At 50.3% G+C, this 19,339-nt stretch overlaps 1 protein-coding gene across 6 annotated transcripts; it reads right to left on the bottom strand.

The window, feature by feature from the left end:
- Positions 1-4,043: 4,043 nt before the first annotated feature.
- RD3 (RD3 regulator of GUCY2D) lies at positions 4,044-18,845 on the bottom strand. 6 transcript variants are annotated; one of them, XM_035281293.3, is made up of 5 exons: positions 18,564-18,845; positions 15,622-15,856; positions 15,152-15,267; positions 6,770-7,076; positions 4,044-4,990 (listed from the first exon to the last, which is right to left on the bottom strand). In XM_035281293.3, the coding sequence occupies exons 4-5, from the start codon at positions 7,063-7,065 to the stop codon at positions 4,699-4,701; spliced, it is 588 nt and encodes a 195-aa protein (XP_035137184.1). In that variant the 5' UTR covers positions 7,066-7,076; positions 15,152-15,267; positions 15,622-15,856; positions 18,564-18,845; the 3' UTR covers positions 4,044-4,698. The 6 variants fall into 6 exon arrangements, with proteins under 6 accessions (XP_035137184.1, XP_017822016.1, XP_035137186.1 ...); XM_017966527.4 differs by lacking the exon at positions 15,152-15,267; XM_035281295.3 differs by lacking the exons at positions 15,152-15,267; positions 15,622-15,856 and having other exon boundaries at positions 6,770-7,079.
- Positions 18,846-19,339: the final 494 nt, after the last annotated feature.

Raw genomic sequence — 19,339 nt, 5'->3', positions numbered from 1 at the left:
TTTCCCATTCTGTTGGTTGCCAATTCACTCTAATGATTGTTTCTTTTGCCGTGCAGAAGCTCTGGAGTTTAATTAAGTCCCATTTGTCTATTTTGGCTTTTGTTGCCAATGCTTTTGGTGTTTTAGCCATGAAGTCCTTGCCTGGGCCTATGTCCTGAATGGTTTTGCCTAGGTTTTCTTCTAGGGTTTTTATGGTGTTAGGTCTTATGTTTAAGTCTTTAATAATGCTAATTTGATGCAATATGTAATAATATTCGTAAAAGGAGACAGATGCCAATTTCCTTTTTTAACAAATGAGTCAAGGTGACAAATCAATAAAAATAATTTGTCTATGAATACATTTTGAAGTAACTTTGTGCTTTGTTGGGAGATCACATGAATATTAAGACATAGACTGAAATTTAACTACATGATAAACGATGGCATCAAAAATAGACAAAATTTTTTCATTATCTGTTACTGGAATTCTTAAGATTTCCCTTGAGTTATTTTGATAAATTTTAGTGTTTTGTTTCTAAGTGGCAAGAAAAAGGGAGAAGGTTTTAGGTTGCTATTTGCAAGCATGTCCTAGAAAAGAAAACATATGATGTGACAAGTATTTTCATCAAATGGAAAGTCATATTAAATATACTGTCACTATCAATTTTTTTTTTTTTAGATGGAGTCTGGCTCTGTTGCCCAGCTGGAGTGCAGTGGTGCCATCCCAGCTGACTGCAACCTCCACCTCCCGGCTGGGATCAAATGATTCTCCTGCCTCAGCTTCCTGAGTAGCTGGGATTACAGGCATGTGTCTCCATGCCTGGATAATTTTTGTATTTTTAGTAGAGACAGGGTTTCACCATATTGGCCAGGCTGGTCTTGAACTCCTGACTTCAAGTGATCTGCCCATCTTGGCCTCCCAAAATGTGGGATTGCAGGTCTGAGCCACCATGCCCAGTCTACTCTCAATTTTTAACATTTCTTTTCAAAATATGAAGGAATCTTGGTTGCAACTGTGGAAGAATTTTAATCAAATGACACAATAAAAATCTGAGTAAGAGAATCATTAGGCTAAATTGCAGAATTTTTATCATTTGAGTTCGTTCAGTCATTAACTTATTGCATGTTAACATGAGTGCTCTATAAGCGCTCTATCATTAAACAATGCTTAACTGTGGAATGACATAATACTATATAACCACTTTAAAACAAGCCGCAAATAAAATAACAACAAAAATAAACTTCAACTTTCTTGTCAACGTGTGCGGCTTGATTAGATCCTTGTTCAAAGAAATAAACTGCAAGAATCATTTCTTGAGAACAGGGAAATTTGAATATGGACAGGACATTAGATAATATTAAGAAATTACTGTTAATTTTGTTATGAGTGATTATGGTAGTATAGTCTTTATTTTATTATTTTATTTTTCAGACGGAGTTTTGCTCTTGTTACCCAGGCTGGAGTGCAATGGCGCGATCTCGGCTCACTGCAACCTCCGCCTCCTGGGTTCAGGCAATTCTCCTGCCTCAGCCTCCTGAGTAGCTGGGATTACAGGCACGCACCACCATGCCCAGCTAATTTTTTGTATTTTTAGTAGAGACAGGGTTTCACCATGTTGACCAGGTTGGTCTCGATCTCTCGACCTCGTGATCCACCCGCCTCGGCCTCCCAAAGTGCTGGGATTACAGGCTTGAGCCACCATGCCCGGCCGTATAGTCTTTTTTTTTTTTTTTGCCAATCAGTTTGAGCTTATAAGGTTGCTCAGGTTAGCCTTGAACTCATGACCTCGCCTTCGCAAGGACCACGACCTCCGGCGGGAGCCACTTTGGACCCCGGCCGTATAGTCTTATAGGAAGTTCTTATGCCTATGTAGTGCATACTGAAGTATTCAGAGATGAAGTGCCACAACATCTTGGGATTTATCTTAAAATACTCCACACACAAAAATAAAATATGGCCAAATGTTAGTAACCATTAAACCTTATGGGGCTTCTTAAACTTTCCCTCTACTTTTTCGTGTGTTTGAAAATTTTCATAATAAGCTAAAAAAAAAAAATTGTAGTCACCAAGTAGTCCAAGCCTCTCACCCACTCCCTCTAGTGGCTAGAGGTGGTGATCTGGGTGCAAACAGGCTGTCTGTGGCAGTCTTAAACATGCTCAACTTGTCCCCTCCAAAATACCACCAGCCACTCATCAAATACTTACAAGGACACTCTCAAACTTTTTGTTCTTTCATTTGTGGTTAGTGAGTTTTTAAAAATAGAAATGGAGGCAGACATCATTAGTCCCTTTAACAACCTGAATCCAGAGGAACAACTTCTGGACCCTCATGACTTTGAGAGCCACCAGCTGGGATTACCTGTAGTAGGACAACCAGTGTCGAGGGGGCTGGTGGGTTCTGTCCACATGCCTGCAGTCGGCAGGAAAGGTTTTCATTGGCAGCCAGTTACTTAAACTCAAAAAAGAACACCACGTTGAAAGCCTCAGGTCTTCCCTTTCTTTGGAGAGAATACGTATGTGTAGGGTGATAGGGAAGAAAAATAGATATTCTCTTATCCAGCCGCCTTTGAATCTCCCTCCAGGTTAACCATTTCCTCTAAAACATCTGCTGACCCACATCCAGGGCACCCAGAAAGCCCACAGTATGGAGACCTTTTTCTAATTCTCCCCAACACTTTTGCCCCTACCAGCTGAGCTGTCTGCTTACCAAGGGTCACTTCTGCTTGTTCCAGAATTCTTTTATGCCAGTTGTTCTTACTGTTATGATTGAAGTACAAACCAAGAAAACGTAAGTGTAGGACTCCCACCAGACAAAACATACAGGTCACAAAAAAGCACAGCTTGCACCTAATCAAAAGTTTGGTGGCTGGGCCTGGTGGCTCACGCCTATAATTCCAGCACTTTGGGAGGCCAAGGAGAGTGGATCACAATGTCAGGAGTTTGAGACCAGCCTGGCCGACATAGCGAAACCCCATCTCTACTAAAAATACAAAAATTAGCCAGCCATGGTGACGCACACCTGTAGTTCCAACTACTTGGGAGGCTGAGGCAGGAGAATCGCTTGAACCCAGGAGGTGGAGGTTGTAATGAGCCAAGATTGTGCCACTGCACTCCAGCCTGGGTGACAGAGCAAGACTCCATCTCAAAAAAAAAAAAAGTTTGGCAATCAAGTGAACTTTTTATGTCTTCAAATAAAATATGTAAGATGTTTAACATGTATATTTTAAATGATTCTCAACCTCTACCAATTATATTAATAAGCCAATCAACTCTTCCACCTTGATAGTGTTGGATCAGAGGTTTTCCACCATCCTATGATTCTCTGTCCAGATTCCAGTGAAAATCATTCAAAACCAAATCATTCAAAAAAAACCTTTTTCCACTGAGGGAATACAGAGATTCTGGCCCCGCCCAACTCTCTGTTGATTATATCTCCTCCTGGCATTTTATTTAGGCTACTATTAAGATCCACTTGCATTTTCTGCATGTGCACTGGTAGTTGAGGGTAGACACTTTCCCCACCCATCCCCTTTATACTCCACTTCAACCCCTGAGTGTATGGGAAGGCGGGAAGGCCTCCTGGCCTTCCAGATTTTCCACGAGTGATCCACACATTGGGTAATTCACATGCCCATCCTCAAGGCCTAACCATGTTAGAAAAGGGAAGGACAGTGAAGTCTGCAGGAAGCTCTTCTAGAACATTTCACTCAGGTGCCTCATGGTCAGTCAGGGCTTTGGGCATCACTTCCTGGAGAAAGTCAGAGAGCAAGTGTGACCAGCTGCAGAAGGGGGAATCCTGGAATTGAAAAATCTGGGCTCTTTAGAGCAGCGTCTGAAGGCCTCTGGAAGAAGCTGCTAGGCACTGGCCATAGCCCATCTGATGACACTGTGGCATGGGGTAATGAGTAACCTGCCTCCACCCCTAGCTACACTTCTGGAGAGCAGCTTAGACCCTCATCCCAGTGCCAAGGTAAGAGATAGATCAGGCCACAGGTAGGTAGAGATGTATCCTTTGGACCTGTCCCATCCCAGCCCAGGATTCCAGACTCAGGAACAGACACTATTCATGCAGGAACAATCTCACTGTTCATGAGGAGCTGGCTACAGTTAAAGGTGGAAGAAGTGTTCCTCTCTGAGCCTCAATTTCCGAATTTACTAGCTAAAGAGAGTGGATCTAATTGTCTCTCTGGTCGCTTCCAGCTGTACCTGTCCGTGAGGCTGTGACCCACCTGCAGTGGTGAGCTCAGCCAGTCACTAGCGAGAATGGATACCATTAAACAGGTCCCTGATCATTGGGGATGGGGGTAGGGGAGTGAATGGGACATCCCTGAAACTGGGGTAAGACTCTAGGTCTTGTAAAAAGGTAGGGCAACTCTCCCCTTTTAGGCAGAAGCAGGAGATGAGGACGGGGCAATGGTCTGTCTTCCAAGGTCTTGAATCTGCCAGTTTGGGAAGGGGTGCTCCTGCAGGCTACAGGAGAGGGCGAGGGCGAGGGCGAGGGCGGTGCTGCTCTAGGACCTAACTCGGCTTTGTGGCCAGAGGAAGAGGGTGGGCCGGGGAATTGCTTCATTGTACAGCAGCGTCTTGGTATGGGGCCGCCTGGGGTTTCCGTCTCCTCGTCAGGGCTAGGTGGGGAGGTTCCAGGGCCCGGCGCCCCGGTCACCAGCCTATCATGCCCCTGTAGACGGCTCCACTTCTGGGCAGGGGAGCGGCAGGGGTCAGTCAGCTTTGGGAGCCCGGAATTCGGGCATGCTCCAGGACCGCAGCGGCGGCGGCGTGTCCCTCTCCACGTCCTCGGAGATGGTCCGGATGTCGCTGGCGAAGGGGGAGATGCGCGCGCGGGTCTTAAAGGTGGCCAGGCTGCCGCGGGGCCGCAGGCTCCACTGGCGCGTCAGCTTATGGGCCTCCTCCTCCTGCTTCATCCTCTCCAGGACCTCCTGCAGCACCGAGCGGAAAAGCCCGGACACCTCCTGCACCTCTGGCTCCTGCTCCTCCAGCAGCTGCCGGAACCTGGGCGGGAGGGGAGGGCGCGTGGGACCATTCACCCGCAACAGCGAGCCTGGCACCCCGGGTGTCTAACCCCAGGGGCTGCCCGTACATCCTGGTGGCCAGTTTGCCCACTCTACCCTGCTCCTGAAGCGCATCAGGAACCACCCCACGTTGCTACTGCTTCAACCAATCCTGAGTTCAAAACCCAGCTCTGCCACTTCTGGCCTCCGTGGGCCTCAGCCTCCTCGTCTGTAATCTGAGATGATAGCGGCCTTTTTGTGAGCTATAATGAACTAAGGTGTGTAAAGATCCTGACACTTACCTAAGGTTGTTGATGACAGAGCGTTAAGGGGAGTCCTTTGCTGTGGCAGCCTTACTGATGCGAGGCCTTCTGGCTAAGCCTCTCCTGTCTCTTTACCCACTGGCCAGCATGATCTTTCTGAAACATATATCTGATGATGTCACTGCCCCTGTGATATTCCTTCCAGGTGAGCTGTTTGCCATGCACAGGGGTCCCCTGATACTTCCCCAGAAGACCCTGCACATCAGCTGGGAAGAATCACTTGTGGCCCCCACATGTCCCAGGTTCTCCCGGGGGCTGTGTGTTTTCCCAAGCTGTTTGCTCTGCCTAGGCTAGCTCTGCTTAGAGCTCATGAGTTAGGTCAGCAAGTCTATTTAATACCAGACTTCCTCCACCAGATTGAGAGTCAGGACTTCTCAGTCTTCTCAGCAGTGACATGAGATGGGAAATGAGCCAGGAAAATCATGACCTATGTATACCCAGCCTTCCCGCTCACTTTTGAGGATTGATTTGCTAGCCCAGATTCCCTCATCAGCAGCTCCATCCCATGACCCACCCCTGTCCCCAGGTGCTTCTGGAATAGATACACTTTGGGAGGCTTCTGCAGTGCAGAATCAGAAAACTGGAGGAGGGTGAGGTTCTCCGCCCGGATGAAGAAAGGGGAGGGGTGGTGAAAGCAACTATGAAAAACAAGGAATGTGGATGGGGCTGAAGAAGGTGAACAGGGCTGAAGGAGAGGAGCTTTAAAGGCAATTTCAAAGAAAAAGGTGTACAATTAATGCATATGTTGGTGAGGGAAGATTTTGGGAGACTAACAGGAATTTTAAGATGTTTTGATTCATATTCCTTTACAGAAAGAAGTGTAGATGAAGAACTTGAATGATTTGGAAATTATCCAATGCTTCTTTGACATCAGCACCAATCCTTCTGAGACAGGACCATGTGGTCACAACTTCAGTAAGGTCACGTTTACATTCAGGAACACTGTTGTACCCAAGCAGTGCCCCAGGGTTCTGTCTGAACTTTTCCTATATACACACACACTCTCTCCCTCTCTCTCACACACACACGCACGCTCACTCACCTGTGGGCAGACTAGTGTGAAAGCTAACATAAGCTAGGATAATTAAGAATCCGATTTTGGAGAGACATCTGGGAAAATTTCTCCAAGAAGATAATAACTAATGAAAGAAAAGAAGCCAGGTAAATTAAAATCCAGGACAATGACAATTTGGGCACGAGAAGAGAAACTCAAAGGCATTGTGTTCTCATGAATCAAAACTCACACGCCTCCAGGAGCTGCCTCCTGCCTCCTGCTGGACTCTAACCCTAGCCCAGCATTCCTGGTCTCTTTCAGATTCCTTTTCCCCTCTTGCTCCTTCTAACAGATAACTAGGTCATCCAGGCTTTCTGGCTCTAGTCATGGTGGCCTCAGGCCCCTGCCACTGCAGCTTTCCTGGAGCCTGCAGCCCAACAGGGTTCCCCCTCCCAACGCTCACCTGAGGATGGCAGGCCCACAGTAGGATGGGTGGATCTTGATGCAGACATCCTCCAGCTGCAGCCGTTCACTGGGGCTGAGGTCATAGGTGGGTCGGGGTGTGCTGGCCAGCCAGCTGTAGTCCACACCAGTGCAGACCTTCCTGACCACATTGCTGCGCTCCCGCTGCTGCCTCTCAGCCTCTCGCATCTGCCCCGTCAGCTCCATCATAAGTGTCTCCAGCACCATCTCAGCAGGGCTCCTGGAGGACAGCCGGGATGGGGCCTCGTTCCACCGAAGCCATGAGATGAGGGACATGGCCCCTGGTCCTGCTGAGACAGAACAGGTGTGTGCCTTTCCTGGGCCCCTCTGTTAGTTAGGGTGGGGAACCTGGGAACCCAAGGGGGAGGGAGGAGAGCTGAGACCCAGGGGAAAAGACCTGCTCTGCCCTCACAGCTGAGTGGCCTCAAGTAGGTGTGGACAATCATTTCTAATTCTGTAAGACAAGATAGGGCTGTTGTGAGAAGCAGTTGTGAATAAACTTGGTATACTGTAAGATCATGTAAAAGTCAGAGACTCTAACAGTTATAACAATCCTTAAAGCATCCCCAGGACTGTGCCCAGAGAAATGGCCTTCTGAATCCCCACTAACTCCCAACAAAGCAGGAAACATACTGACTACGGCCAAGCACAAGCTTTCCCTATGATTTAAGGGGAACACACACACACACACTCTCTCTCTCTCTCTCTCTCTCTCATACACACACACACACACACACACACTCAGAACAGATACATCCTATGTTAATCTAAAAGAACACACACACATACACTCAGGACAGATGCATCCTGTGTCAGTGTACCAGGAAAACACTCTCAGTTTCTAAATGCCTCCAGCTTATTGATGAAGGACACTTGGAACCATATGGGGTTGACATTAACCTGAAGAAATCCAACATACCCACCATTCATTCATTCACCCATTCAGCATTAATCAAGCACTGTGTACACATCTGTGGAGGGACACAAACATGAAAGGATCCCAGGATCCTGCTCTCCAGAAGATGCAAGATTTGATGAGTAAATGCGTTGACATCAATGGAGAGAGGGAATTCTGGTGAAGCATAGAGTCAGCACTGATGTAAGAGGGGAAGGAGTGATCCTAGATGGTGAAAGGGGCCAGAACAGGCTGAGAGGTGACTGTGAGCTTCAGACTCATGGTCTGATGGAGAAGGGGTCCCAGGTGGAGGGAGGATTCAGCCATAGCACAAGGTGAGACAGCTAAGTGGAGCAGGAGGTATGACAGCAGCTACCCTAACTCATCATGGAGCCCCCAAACGGGCCTGCTCAATACAGATTTGATAAAGGACTGACTGAATAGATGAATGAATGAATGAATGAATGGGTGAATTATCTACTCTGTGACCTGTCAGATGTGGTCTGTGCTTCTAACAACAGTGAAGGGAAATGACATTCCCGAGCTAAAGCCTGAAGTGGGTCTTCAAGGTACCCCACTTCCCTTTCTGCACCTTCCTCCCTCCAAGAAGCCCCCACTTCCATGCACCAATGATCCTGTCCCTGCTTAGACCCTTCGGATGCAGAGAAAGAGGTCAGATGAGCTCAGTCTCAACAGCATGGTGATGACGTAGGTGTCACCTCTGGAGGACACATGCATTTTTAGGCCACTCTCCCACCACCACCCTGCACCCCAATGCATAACCCAGAGAAATGAATTTTTAAGGTAGAGAATCAGGCACAGAGGGAACATTACGATGGGGTAGCAGCAGCTTTCTGGAAGGCCACAGCTAAATCCCTACTTCCCATTGGAGATTTGAATGACCAACTCCTTTAGCAACCATCGGAATTAAGAAATCTGAAAACAGGCCAGGCATGGTGGCTCATGCCTGTAATCCCAGCTACTTTGGGAGGCCAAGGTGGGCGGATCATCTGAGATCAGCAGTTTGAGGCCCGCCTGGCCAACACGGTAAAACCCCATCACTACTAAAAATACAAAAATTAGCTGGGCGTGGTGGCACATGCCTGTAGTCCCAGCTACTCAGGAGGCTGAGACAGGAGAATCACTTGAACTGGGGAGGCGGAGGTTTCAGTGAGCTGAGACGGTGCCAGTGCATTCCAGCCTGGGTGACGGAACAAGACTCCATCTCAAAAAAAAAAAAAAGAAAAAAATCTGAAAACTTTCATTCTCCACTCAACCTAAGCCTATCACCAATGGAGGGTTCAGATTACACAGCTGACCCCTCCCTGGGAGGTTGGGATGGAAGAATGGACCATTAGACCCTGCTCCTGGGGTCAATAGCAGCTAGAGGTTTACTTTTCAGCCCTTACCTGCTTTATGTGTCCAGAATAAAGGAGCTGGGCAGTGCTGTGCATACTGTGGGGTAGGAGCGCAGGGTTGGGGGTGTTATGGCTAGAGAGCCGTGAGCACCAGGAGCCTCTGCCTAAGGCTAAAGGATTCCATCAGGCACAAGGGCTGTAACTGTAACTTAATATGTCACTTTCCCTGGAGTCTTTTTAAAAGTATATGGCTTAGGTCGATGCTCAGCACCAAAAGAGTGAATAGTGTAGCCACTGAAAAGTACTACAAGCAGGCTTAGTCACTCGTTCCTGCAAGAGCTACTCAACGTGCGGGACCATTTCACAGCTCCATGCCTTTGTCAGTGTTCCTCCCTCTGCCTGAAATGCCTGCCCATTCTTCGTGGAGACCAGGTCTAGGGTCAGCACCCTCGGAAGCTTTTCCTGACCTTCTCACCTCCCAGGTAGATGTGGCCACTCTCTACCTTGACCCTTGACTGCATTCTGCACAGATGTTTTTCATTTTCTTTTTTATTTTATTTTTTTTGAGATGGAGTCTCGCTCTGTCACCCACGCTGGAGTGCAGTGGTGCAATATGGGCTCACTGTAACCTCCACCTCCTGGGTTCAAGCCATTCTCCTGCCTCTTGCCTCAGCCTCCTGAGTAGCTGGGATTACAGGTGTGCACCACCACACCCAGCTAATATTTTGTATTTTTAGTAGAGATGGGGTTTCACCGTGTTGGTCAGGTTGGTCTTAAACTCCTGACCTCGTGATCCACCCGCCTTGGCTTCCCAAAGTGCTGGGATTACAGGCATGAGCCACCACACCTGGCTGCAGAGGTGTTTTTCATAGCTCAAGAGCACTTTACGGAGTGTGACTGCCTACCTCCCTGACCCTGGTGTGGTATGTGGACAGGGCCTGTGCCTTATTCACCTTTCCATCCCTGCTGCTGGGCACGTAGTCAGTAGGCACTTAATAATAGCAAATGAATGAATGAGTGCCCGAAGAAAGGAATGAATCAGTGATGGAGAAGCCATATGGCTGGATCAAGGAACAAGCCCCACAGACCTGACCTGACCTGACCCTGAACATGAGGGCATTTTTCCAAGCTCCTTAGGAGCTTTTTTTCTTCTTAATCTGGTTTTGCATTTGAGCTGAAAGAAGATTGCAAGAGAGTGGCTTGGGAATGGAGGGCTCTCCTGTGGCCAAGAGAAATGTGGGACACTGAAGATAATGGGAGACACTGAAGATAACTTTTGCCTCCAGGTTAAATGGACTTCAGAATATCCATGCCATGGCCACGTAAGCTAACGAACTGTGAAATAAAGCATGTGCCATTTCCTTCCTTGTCAACTACACCTTCCTGACAACATGGAGGGTGAGATTCAGACAGCATTCTTGGACTCCTCAGAGTTCTTTTCTGGCACATAGAGTCGGGTAGGGACAGCTCCTGGCCCCCAGCCTGCCTGCCTCTCTTCCCACCTCTGCTTCACTCACATGGTAAGGGGCCTTGCAAACATGCATGGGGACACCCCAGTCTCCACCTCCAAGGCCCAACCACACCCCCACAACCAGCCACCTCTTTGCCACCCTGTGAATTAGCATTGCTCGCTGGCACTGCCACCTGCCCTGCTCAGTGGCCCCTTCTGTGGGGAAGTGGGCGGGTGACTGTCTGGCAAGGAATTCTGATTTCAGTCCCTAAGCCCGACCTGGAAGGGGAGTGCCCACAGGGTGGCATGTCTCCTGAACCCCTAGACTCCTCACCTTGAGGCAGAGTGAGACCAGAAGCAAGCCCGGGTGCAGCCTGTGTGGGGTCCTGCTTCCCTAGGCTTACGGCTCCTCACCTGAGCTGGCCTCTAGAGAAGGTGCTTTGTCACCCGCCTCCCCCAGCTTCAGATGGCAGGGGCTGAGTGGGGAAATCCCTCCTGAGTCCTAAATTCTGTGGGCTCTGAGCCTCTTTGGCCCAGATGTAGGGTCTCACAGGGGAGGAAGGTGTTCTGAGTCATCTCTTCCCCAACCCCTCACTCCCTGCAACTCTGGCCAGGACTGGAGGCTTTGGCAGAGACAAGATTTCTGCTGGTGCTATTTCTGTCCTGGTGCCAGCTGCTCCCCCAGGAGGCTCTTCAGTGGGTCTGATTAAGTTCTTAAGGGCAAAGGAGGGAGGGAGAGACAGAGGGAGGAAAAATGGGAACAGAGAGGCAGGTGGGCAAGCCAGACAGACTCCAGAGGGGCTGCCTCATCCAAGGGTATCCCCAGAACCTGACCCACAGCTGAGACTGGGAAGGACGCGGTGCCTGCAGGGAGTCTGTTAAATTACAGCAAAAGCGACCTTCGCTGAGTGTCTGGCACAATTTTCTATACCGCCTGGCTCTAATTCACCACTGTGGCAGAGCCAACTCCTCAGTTGAAGCCTCGAGGCCCCCAAACTTGGCTCACCACCTGGAGAGTGGCGGTGCCATAGTGACCTCAGAGCTTCCCGTGACAAACGCTTCCTACTCAGTCAACGGCACTTACACCTGCCTCAAATGCATGAGCGCTGATTGAATCCTTGTTTTTAAAAATTAGGATAGGCCAGGCATGATGGCTCATCCCAGCACTTTGCGAGGCCTGAGTTCAGGAGTTCAAGACCAGCCTGGGCAACATAGTGAAATTCCATCTCTACCAAAAATATAAAAAACTAGTTGGATGTGGCGGCACGTGCCTGTAGTCTCAACTATCTGGGAATGTGAGGTTAGAGGATAACTTGAGCCTGGGAGGTAAAGGTGGCAGTGAGCTGAGATCATGACCCTGCACTCCAGCCCGGGTGACAGAGTGAGACCCCCATCTAGAAAAAAAAGTGGAAAGACCCTTTATCAAGTCAGGAAAGAGCCCCTCCTTTATATTTATTTTATTTTATTTTTACTTATTTATTTTTTTAAGAAAAAAGGGCTGGGTGTGGTGGCTCACACCTGTAATCACAGCACTTTAGGAGGCTGAGGAGGGTAGATTACTTGAGGTCAGGAGTTCGAGACCAGCCTTGCCGACACAGTGAAACCCTGTCTCTACAAATAATACAAAAATTAGCCAGGCATGGTGGCGGGCACCTGTAATCCAAGTTACTTGAGAGGCTCAGGTGGGAGAATTGCTTGAACCCAGGAGGCAGAGGTTGCAGTGAGCTGAGATCGTGCCACACTGTACTCCAGCCTGGGTGACAGAATGAGACTCCAACTAAAAAAACAAAATTAGGATAATTAAGGAAATTTGAATATGAGCTGGATGTTAGAAAACGATCCATGGGGCGGGGGGCAGTGGCTGATGTCTGTAATCCCAGCACTTTGGGAGGGTGAGGTGGGTGGATCACCTGAGGTCAGGAGTTTGAGACTAACCTGGCCAACATGGTGAAACCCCATCTCTACTAATAATACAAAAATTAGCCAGGAGTGATGGCATGTGCCTGTAATCCCAGCTACTTGGGAGACTGAGGCAAGAGAATGACTTGAACCTAAGAGGCGGAGGTTACAGTGAGCTGAGATTGCACCACTGCACTACAGCCTGGGCGACAAGAGCAAAACTCCATCTCCAAAGAAAAGGATCCGTGTGGAATATTGGCCAATAGCTCAGTCTTAGGAGGTGCTAAAGTGTTTATGGGTGTCTACAGCATCTTAGATTCAAATAGTTCAGAAAACATTACATAAATATATATACACACACCCAATAAATAGGGTGTTGGGGCTCAGAAACCAATATACCAAGATACGGCATTTGGACACGCTGAACTGAAGAAGCCTCATGGTCTCTCTGGCCCTCCCCGGGACCACTGTCCCTCCAAAAACCTGTATCTGTCTAAGATCCAGACCCACCAAAGGGAACAATGGTTTTTTTCTTCCCTTCCTTTTTTTTTTGGTGCCGTGACTCGGATACGAACTGAGGTTGCTGTGGCCACAACGCAGAGAACTACCCACTATACAATCACGGCCTCTTCCCTTCCTGAAGACCGAGAATGACCCCACCTGAACAGACCCTCTCACAGGTACAATGGCTCATTCCTGTTCCCTGACCCATTCATTCTCCCCAGTAATCCTCTCGCCAGAACTGCTCTTCCTCCCCTCCCATAACCTGCTTTGCCAGGATGGTATAGAAGCTTCCGATCCCCAGTGTGGGGTGAGCAGTTCCTCTGTGATTCTCCCCATGTACACATTCATTATAAATTTGTATGCCTTTTCTCCAATTTATCAGCCTTTCTGGAGTCGATTTTTCAGTGAATCTTCAGAGGGCCAAGCCCTTGGCCCCTTCAAGGGCAAATATGACAAAATACTAGCAATTGTTGTATCTGGGGGGCGTTGATGGATATTTATTGCACTTTTCTGCATGTTTATGCATATTCATAGTCTAAAAGTTGGAAAGACCCTACCTCAAAACTCACTTGTGCAGGAAGCCTTCCTGATTTGCTCTACCTGACGGCCTGCTTTGTTCCCTGGGACCCCTGCCTGCAGTTCCGGTTCTGCTGATTTCCGCTGCTGTGCCTTTCTCCACCCACGAGCCTGGGCATCAAGGGCTGGCACAGTGGAGCGTGTGGGGCATCTAGGGTCTGGAGACTGAAGTGGGGCTGAGTCCTCATCCACTCACTCGTTCAGCAAACACAGGGCGGGTACGCCTGTTGCTGTGCTAGGTGCTGGGACTCCCTCAGGAGTATACACTCAAGAGAGGGAGGAAAACAAGCAGACAAGCTATTGCCATGCCGCCAAAGGCACAGGTGTCCTGAGCAGAAGGGCACTCCTGGGCTTTGGCTGCACAGTCCATGCAGGGTGTGCCCAGGAAGTGCCTGCCCACTATTCTCTGCATAACATTACAGCTCATTAACCAGCGAGGCCTTGGTTTCTGCATTTAAACAGTGGTGTTAAGACACCAGCTCAGCCCAGCGCGGTGACTCAGGCCTGTAATCCCAGCACTTTGGGAGGCCAAGGCGGGTGGATCACGAGGTCAAGAGATTGAGACCATCCTGGTCAACAAGGTGAAACCCCGTCTCTACTAAAAATACAAAAATTAGCTGGGCATGGTGGCATGTGCCTGTAATCCCAGCTACTCAGGAGGCTGAGGCAGGAGAATTGCCTGAACCCAGGAGGTGGAGGTTGCGGTGAGCCAAGATCAAGCCATTGCACTCCAGCCTGGGTAAAAAGAGCGAAACTCCATCTCAAAAAAAAAAAAAAAAAAAAAAGACACCAGCTCAGCCCACTCCCCAGGGTTCCTCTGAGACTTGGGTGAAAGACAGTATGTGGAAACATTCAGTAAACTATAAAAATCCTGTGCAGTAAGCAGGGGTTGTAATTTTTATGACACAATCAAGTGGCTAAAAAGTTCACCGAAGGCCAGGAGTGGTGGCTCCCACCTGTAATCCCAGCACTTTGGGAGGCCGAGGCAGGTGGATCACTTGAGGCCAGGAATTTGAGACCAGCCTGGCCAATATAGTAAAACCCCATCTCTGCTAAAAATACAAAAATTAGCCAGGTGTGGTGGCGGGCGCCTGTAATCCCAGCTACTCGGGAGGCTGAGGAATGAGAACTGCTTGAACTCGGGAGGTGGAGGCTGCAGTGACCCAAGGCAGCGCCACTGCACTCTAGCCTGGGCGACATAGCAAAACTGTCTCAAGAACAAAAACAAAAACAAAAAGCCCACCTGGAAAGAGGTGAAGACCCTGTGGAGAGGAGACAGATGACCAAATCCAATGATGACACAAAGCGAGAAGAAAAGGAATGAAAGCCAGCTAGGAGCATGGGCTGGGCCCTGCTTGCTAAGACCTCCATCCACCTCGGGGTCCGCAGTGAGAATCTTTGGGCTGTTGCCCTCCTCCCTCTGGGAGCCTGGGTGGGGACACGGTTGCTGCTGTCCCTCAACAGATGCCTTCCGTTCCCTCTCCCCATATTCCCTCCACAGAGTCTGGGGCCTGGGGTCCAGCGCCCTCCCCACTCTCACCCCCACTCACCGCCTCCACTGCTTTTGACCTCAGATGCATGCTGGGGGGCCCTCCCCACTCTCACCCCCACTCACCGCCTCCACTGCTGTAGACCTCAGATGCATGCTGGAGGGCCCTCCCCACTCTCACCCCCACTCACCGCCTCCACTGCTGTTGACCTCAGATGCATGCTGGAGGCCTGGCTGCGCCCCCACTCCGCCTTCACTTCATCACCAGCTCAGGTGGAGCAGGCTGGGCTTCAGGAGACGGCGCAGCCTTCAGCACAGAAAACCGGAATTCAGTCCCTACACCCTTCCCTTCCCTTAGCGTGTATGCTGCCTGTGTCCAAGTCACATTCATTGGCCCAAGCCCCAGCTTCCCCAGTCTATAAGGGAATAATAAAGACTCTCAGTCTGGGCAGACATTTCTCAGTTACTTCAAGTTACTGCGAAAATCCAGTGATGTCACGTCTGTGTAACTGTTTTATTTTTATAAGCTAACAAGAAGCTGGTTCACCTGGATCAGTGGCTACCATTGTGGCTTAGTGCAGATTCTTACCCTGGGGTCCTAGGGAAGATTAAGAGATTTATGAACTTGGATGGGGAAAAAAGTCATTTTATTTCCACTAACCTTTAACCGAAATGTGGTCTTTCCTTCAGTTGGGAATGAGGGCTATGGATCACAGTATCAGTAGCCCAGTGGCTTTATCTCCTGCAGAAGTTGGTCTTTCCTGCAGTTGGGAATGAGGGCTATGGACCACAGCATCAGTAGCCCAGTGGCTTTATCTCCTGCAGAAGTTGGTCTTTCCTTCAGTTGGGAATGAGGGCTATGGATCACAGTATCAGTAGCCCAGTGGCTTTATCTCCTGCAGAAGTCAGAGATTTTTCACACACTTTAAAGTCGTTATTCTTGAATTATCAGGTATGCTCATCACTACTGTGAAATCGTGACATGTATTAGACTTGCTACTAGGCTTATTACTTCACATGTTGATAGGGAAGCACACGTATTACTGTATCACAAATTGTTGAGGTTTTTTTGTTTTTTTTTTTGAGACGGAGTTTCGCTCTTGTTACCCAGGCTGGAGTGCAATGGAACGATCTTGGCTCATCGCAACCTCCGCCTCCTGGGTTCAGGCAATTCTTCTGCCTCAGCCTCCTGAGTAGCTGGGATTACAGGCATGTGCCACCATGACCAGCTAATTTTTTTGTATTTTTAGTAGAGACGGGGTTTCACCTTGTTGACCAGGATGGTCTCGATCTCTTGACCTCGTGATCCACCCGCCTTGGCCTCCCAAAGTGCTGGGATTACAGGCTTGCGCCGCTGCGCCCGGCCTTGAGTTTTTTTTTTTTTTTGGAGAGCTGCATTTCAATAGAGTTTGTTTCCTTTGTAACCCAATCAACTTGCTGTTATGCATTTAGAAGCATTTTTCTGAGAATTGTTCACAGGCTTCACAGACTCCCAAAGGGGCCCAGGGCACACAAAGTAAAGGACCACCTGGCTTCGTGTAATCTTGACCCCAATTTGGTTCCTGGCCTTCCCCAGCCCTGGCTTCTGGTCACCGCGCTAGGAGAGCTGAGCCTCCCTGTTTCAAGAGGCCCAGGTGGTGCGGCCTCGGGTTTACAGAGCAGAGCGGATGATAGGGAAGCCCTCGTGTGTTCTGTGTCTGTCCTTGGCATCACGGACCCACGGCCCTTATCTTCCATTCTCTGATGTTCTCTTTCCTCTCTCCTTTCCTCCTCCTTGCCCCCTCCCCTGCGCACAGTCTCGGGCCTTCCTTTCTCTGATGTTCTCTTTCCTCTCTCCTTTCCTCCTCCTTGCCCCCTCCCCTGCGCACACAGTCTCGGGCCTTCCTTTCAGCCTATTTTGCACACCCCTGAGGATAAAGTCTTTCCTGCGCTCCCTGGGAGGCGCCACTGCCAGCTGTGGCTTGTTAGCTGTGCTAGAAGAACCCTCCGTGGTGCCCGAAGGGCAAGAGGAGTCTCTGGTTCCATGCAGTTGGCACTCAGAGGGGGACCAGGGATGTCTCAATGGTGGATCCATGTGGGGTGTGCCCTTGGAGCTAGAAACAGGGCTCTGATCTCCTGTGGCAGGGATGAGAGTGCTCTCACCTCTAGTGAGAACCGAGGCCCCGCGCTGGCTCCAGCCAACCAGTGAGGGCGTGCAGACCTTGTCCAGGAAGGCTGATTTCTCAGTGCAAAGGGAGCCATGGCCAGGGGATCCCACCCAGGTCCTCCACCTCTCAAGCTGAGCTGGGTATCTGCAGGCCCCGGGACAGAGCATCACCTGAGCCAGGCTGTCCCAAAGCACTGGCTGCTTCACTGCACCAGCAGGCTGACTCTGCTGACCCCAGAACCTCAGGCTGGACAGAAACTTCTCAGTAGGGGCAGAGAGTAGGTGCTTCTCTGGCTAATCTTCCTACCAGCCCCATGTTTGATAAGGCCCAAGTCCAACTTTACATATTGCAAATTGATCTTATTTCTCTTTGGCATCATAGAAAAATAACCTGTAATCCACCAAGCCAGGTGTGAGGGGGCCTGACCTGTGGATCCTCTGCCCACCTGACAGACATCTGCTCACTTGTCAGGAACCCCTCAAGAAACAACTCCTCTCTGTAGCCGGCCCCTCACCGCCCCCACCCATGGAGCACTGATCCCGACCACCAGGGCCTGGCACAGGGGCCCAGCACCACAGCATCCAGCAAACACATTTCTCACATTTTTGGTTGTGTTTCTCTCTCCCGCACCCAGCTATGAACTCTGCAAGGGCGGGAGCTGTGCTGGTTGAATCTTCTGCACACAGTGGCCCTAGATAAGCGGTTCCTGAGTGAATGAGTGAATGTCAGTCAGTCCTCCCCATTCTGAGGCAGAGGTGCAGCCTGGAGAGGGCGTGAACACAGGTCTGAATGATCACAGTGGGAAGGGACCGACCCTCATGCCTTGGCTGCAGCCAGACTTTCCTTCCAAGCCTGATCTTCTCGCTGGCGCCACACCCTGAACCCATCTGCCCGGCCCGGCTCTCCTGGGCATGTTACCGGGGACGCACAGACTGTTCTGTGGTCGAGGGGACTGAGGCGCATCCATCACCCTCAGGCGCTGGGCGCAGCTGCATCCCCAGAGCCTGACTCTGTGCCTTGGACTTAGGAGGTGCTTGAATCACAGTTCACAAACCGATGCAAGAGTCTCTGATCTGGGTTTCGCTTTCCTTCCCCCCGGCCTGTGTCCGCTCTATAAAGGCAGAAGGGAACCTGCTGGAACTGAGTCCTCCCCGAGGGACTTGTAGTTCCAGAAGAGACAGAGGCGAAGGCCTCCCACAGGCTTACACAAGGAGCAGGCTATAGCCCCGAGGATGCTGCAGGGGCTGCCAATTCCTGTGGAACTGGTGAGGGCTGAAGGGGCCTCCCTGTGGCCATCTGGGCCCTGGTGGTGGATGGCTTTCTATGCTCTCCAGTCTGCCACACCCTCTGAGGCCACCCCACCCAGCTCCAGGCCTCGGCCCTAACTTCCAAAGGTGCAGCTGTGCCAGGGTGCGGGTGGGAAAGACAGTGTCTTCTGGGGAGACCTCCCTCTTACCTCTGAGGTCAGCCTCGGCTCAGGGGCAGTGTCGCAGCAGGGGGCCTGTGTTCTGCTTCCCAGTCTGGGAGAAGAGAGAGTCTGGATGTTTTCAGGAAAAAGAAGAAAGTTCAGCAGCCACAGCAGGGCAGGGCAGACTACATCCTCTAGTCTCCCTCGGCTTCTCTGCTGCTGCCAGCTGGCCTCAGGATTTTGGGTCCTCTCTTTGGGTCTCCGAGAAGTTTTACCAAGAGAAGAGACCGGAGGAAAGATCCAGCCTGGGCTGTTGTTTGTGGGGTGTGCGTGTGTGTGTGTGTGTGTGTGTGTGTGTGCGCGCGCGCGCGTATGTGTGTGTGTGTCCCAGGAGGCTGGAGCCACAGCTTCCCTGATGAACCACGGAGGCGGGCCAGCTCCTGAGCTGCGGTTGCCCTGGAGACCCACCTAAGCCTCTTTGCCTTGAGCAGCATAATCTGTAGAGGGAGTGGCTGAGCCGACACAAAAGCCTGAGACGACCAGGCCCCGGTGGTAAGGGAGCACTTGTGTCCAGATGGCATTCTGGGTCCCTTCCTCCTCCAGCCGGTGCTCAGTGCAGCGTAAACTGGGCGACATGCTCCCCAACCCTCTGCAGAGCCCTAGGTGTGCCTGCTACTGGCACATGTTTCCTGTCTGGGGGGCAGGGGGCTCCTGGATGGTGATCCCCTTTCCATCAACTCCCTTCTAGAGGAGAGGGGGGATTCCGCCTTAGCCCCACCAGATCCATCGCCTGTCTTCCCCTCTGCTTATCTAAATTATTTCCT

The sequence above is a fragment of the Callithrix jacchus genome, chromosome 19 (assembly GCF_049354715.1).
Source record: "Callithrix jacchus isolate 240 chromosome 19, calJac240_pri, whole genome shotgun sequence".
Classification (NCBI taxonomy): domain Eukaryota; kingdom Metazoa; phylum Chordata; class Mammalia; order Primates; family Cebidae; genus Callithrix; species Callithrix jacchus.
Note: the sequence above shows the minus strand (reverse complement) of the source record. Positions and strands in the feature narration are given on the sequence as shown.

Excerpts from the sequence above, each read along its gene's own strand:
- RD3 (XM_035281293.3), bottom strand. The coding sequence starts at position 7,065 with ATGTCCCTCATCTCATGGCTTCGGTGGAACGAGGCCCCATCCCGGCTG. Across the intron at positions 4,991-6,769 it reads TGTGGGCCTGCCATCCTCAG|GTTCCGGCAGCTGCTGGAGG; the intron begins GTGAGCGTTGGG and ends CCTCCCGCCCAG.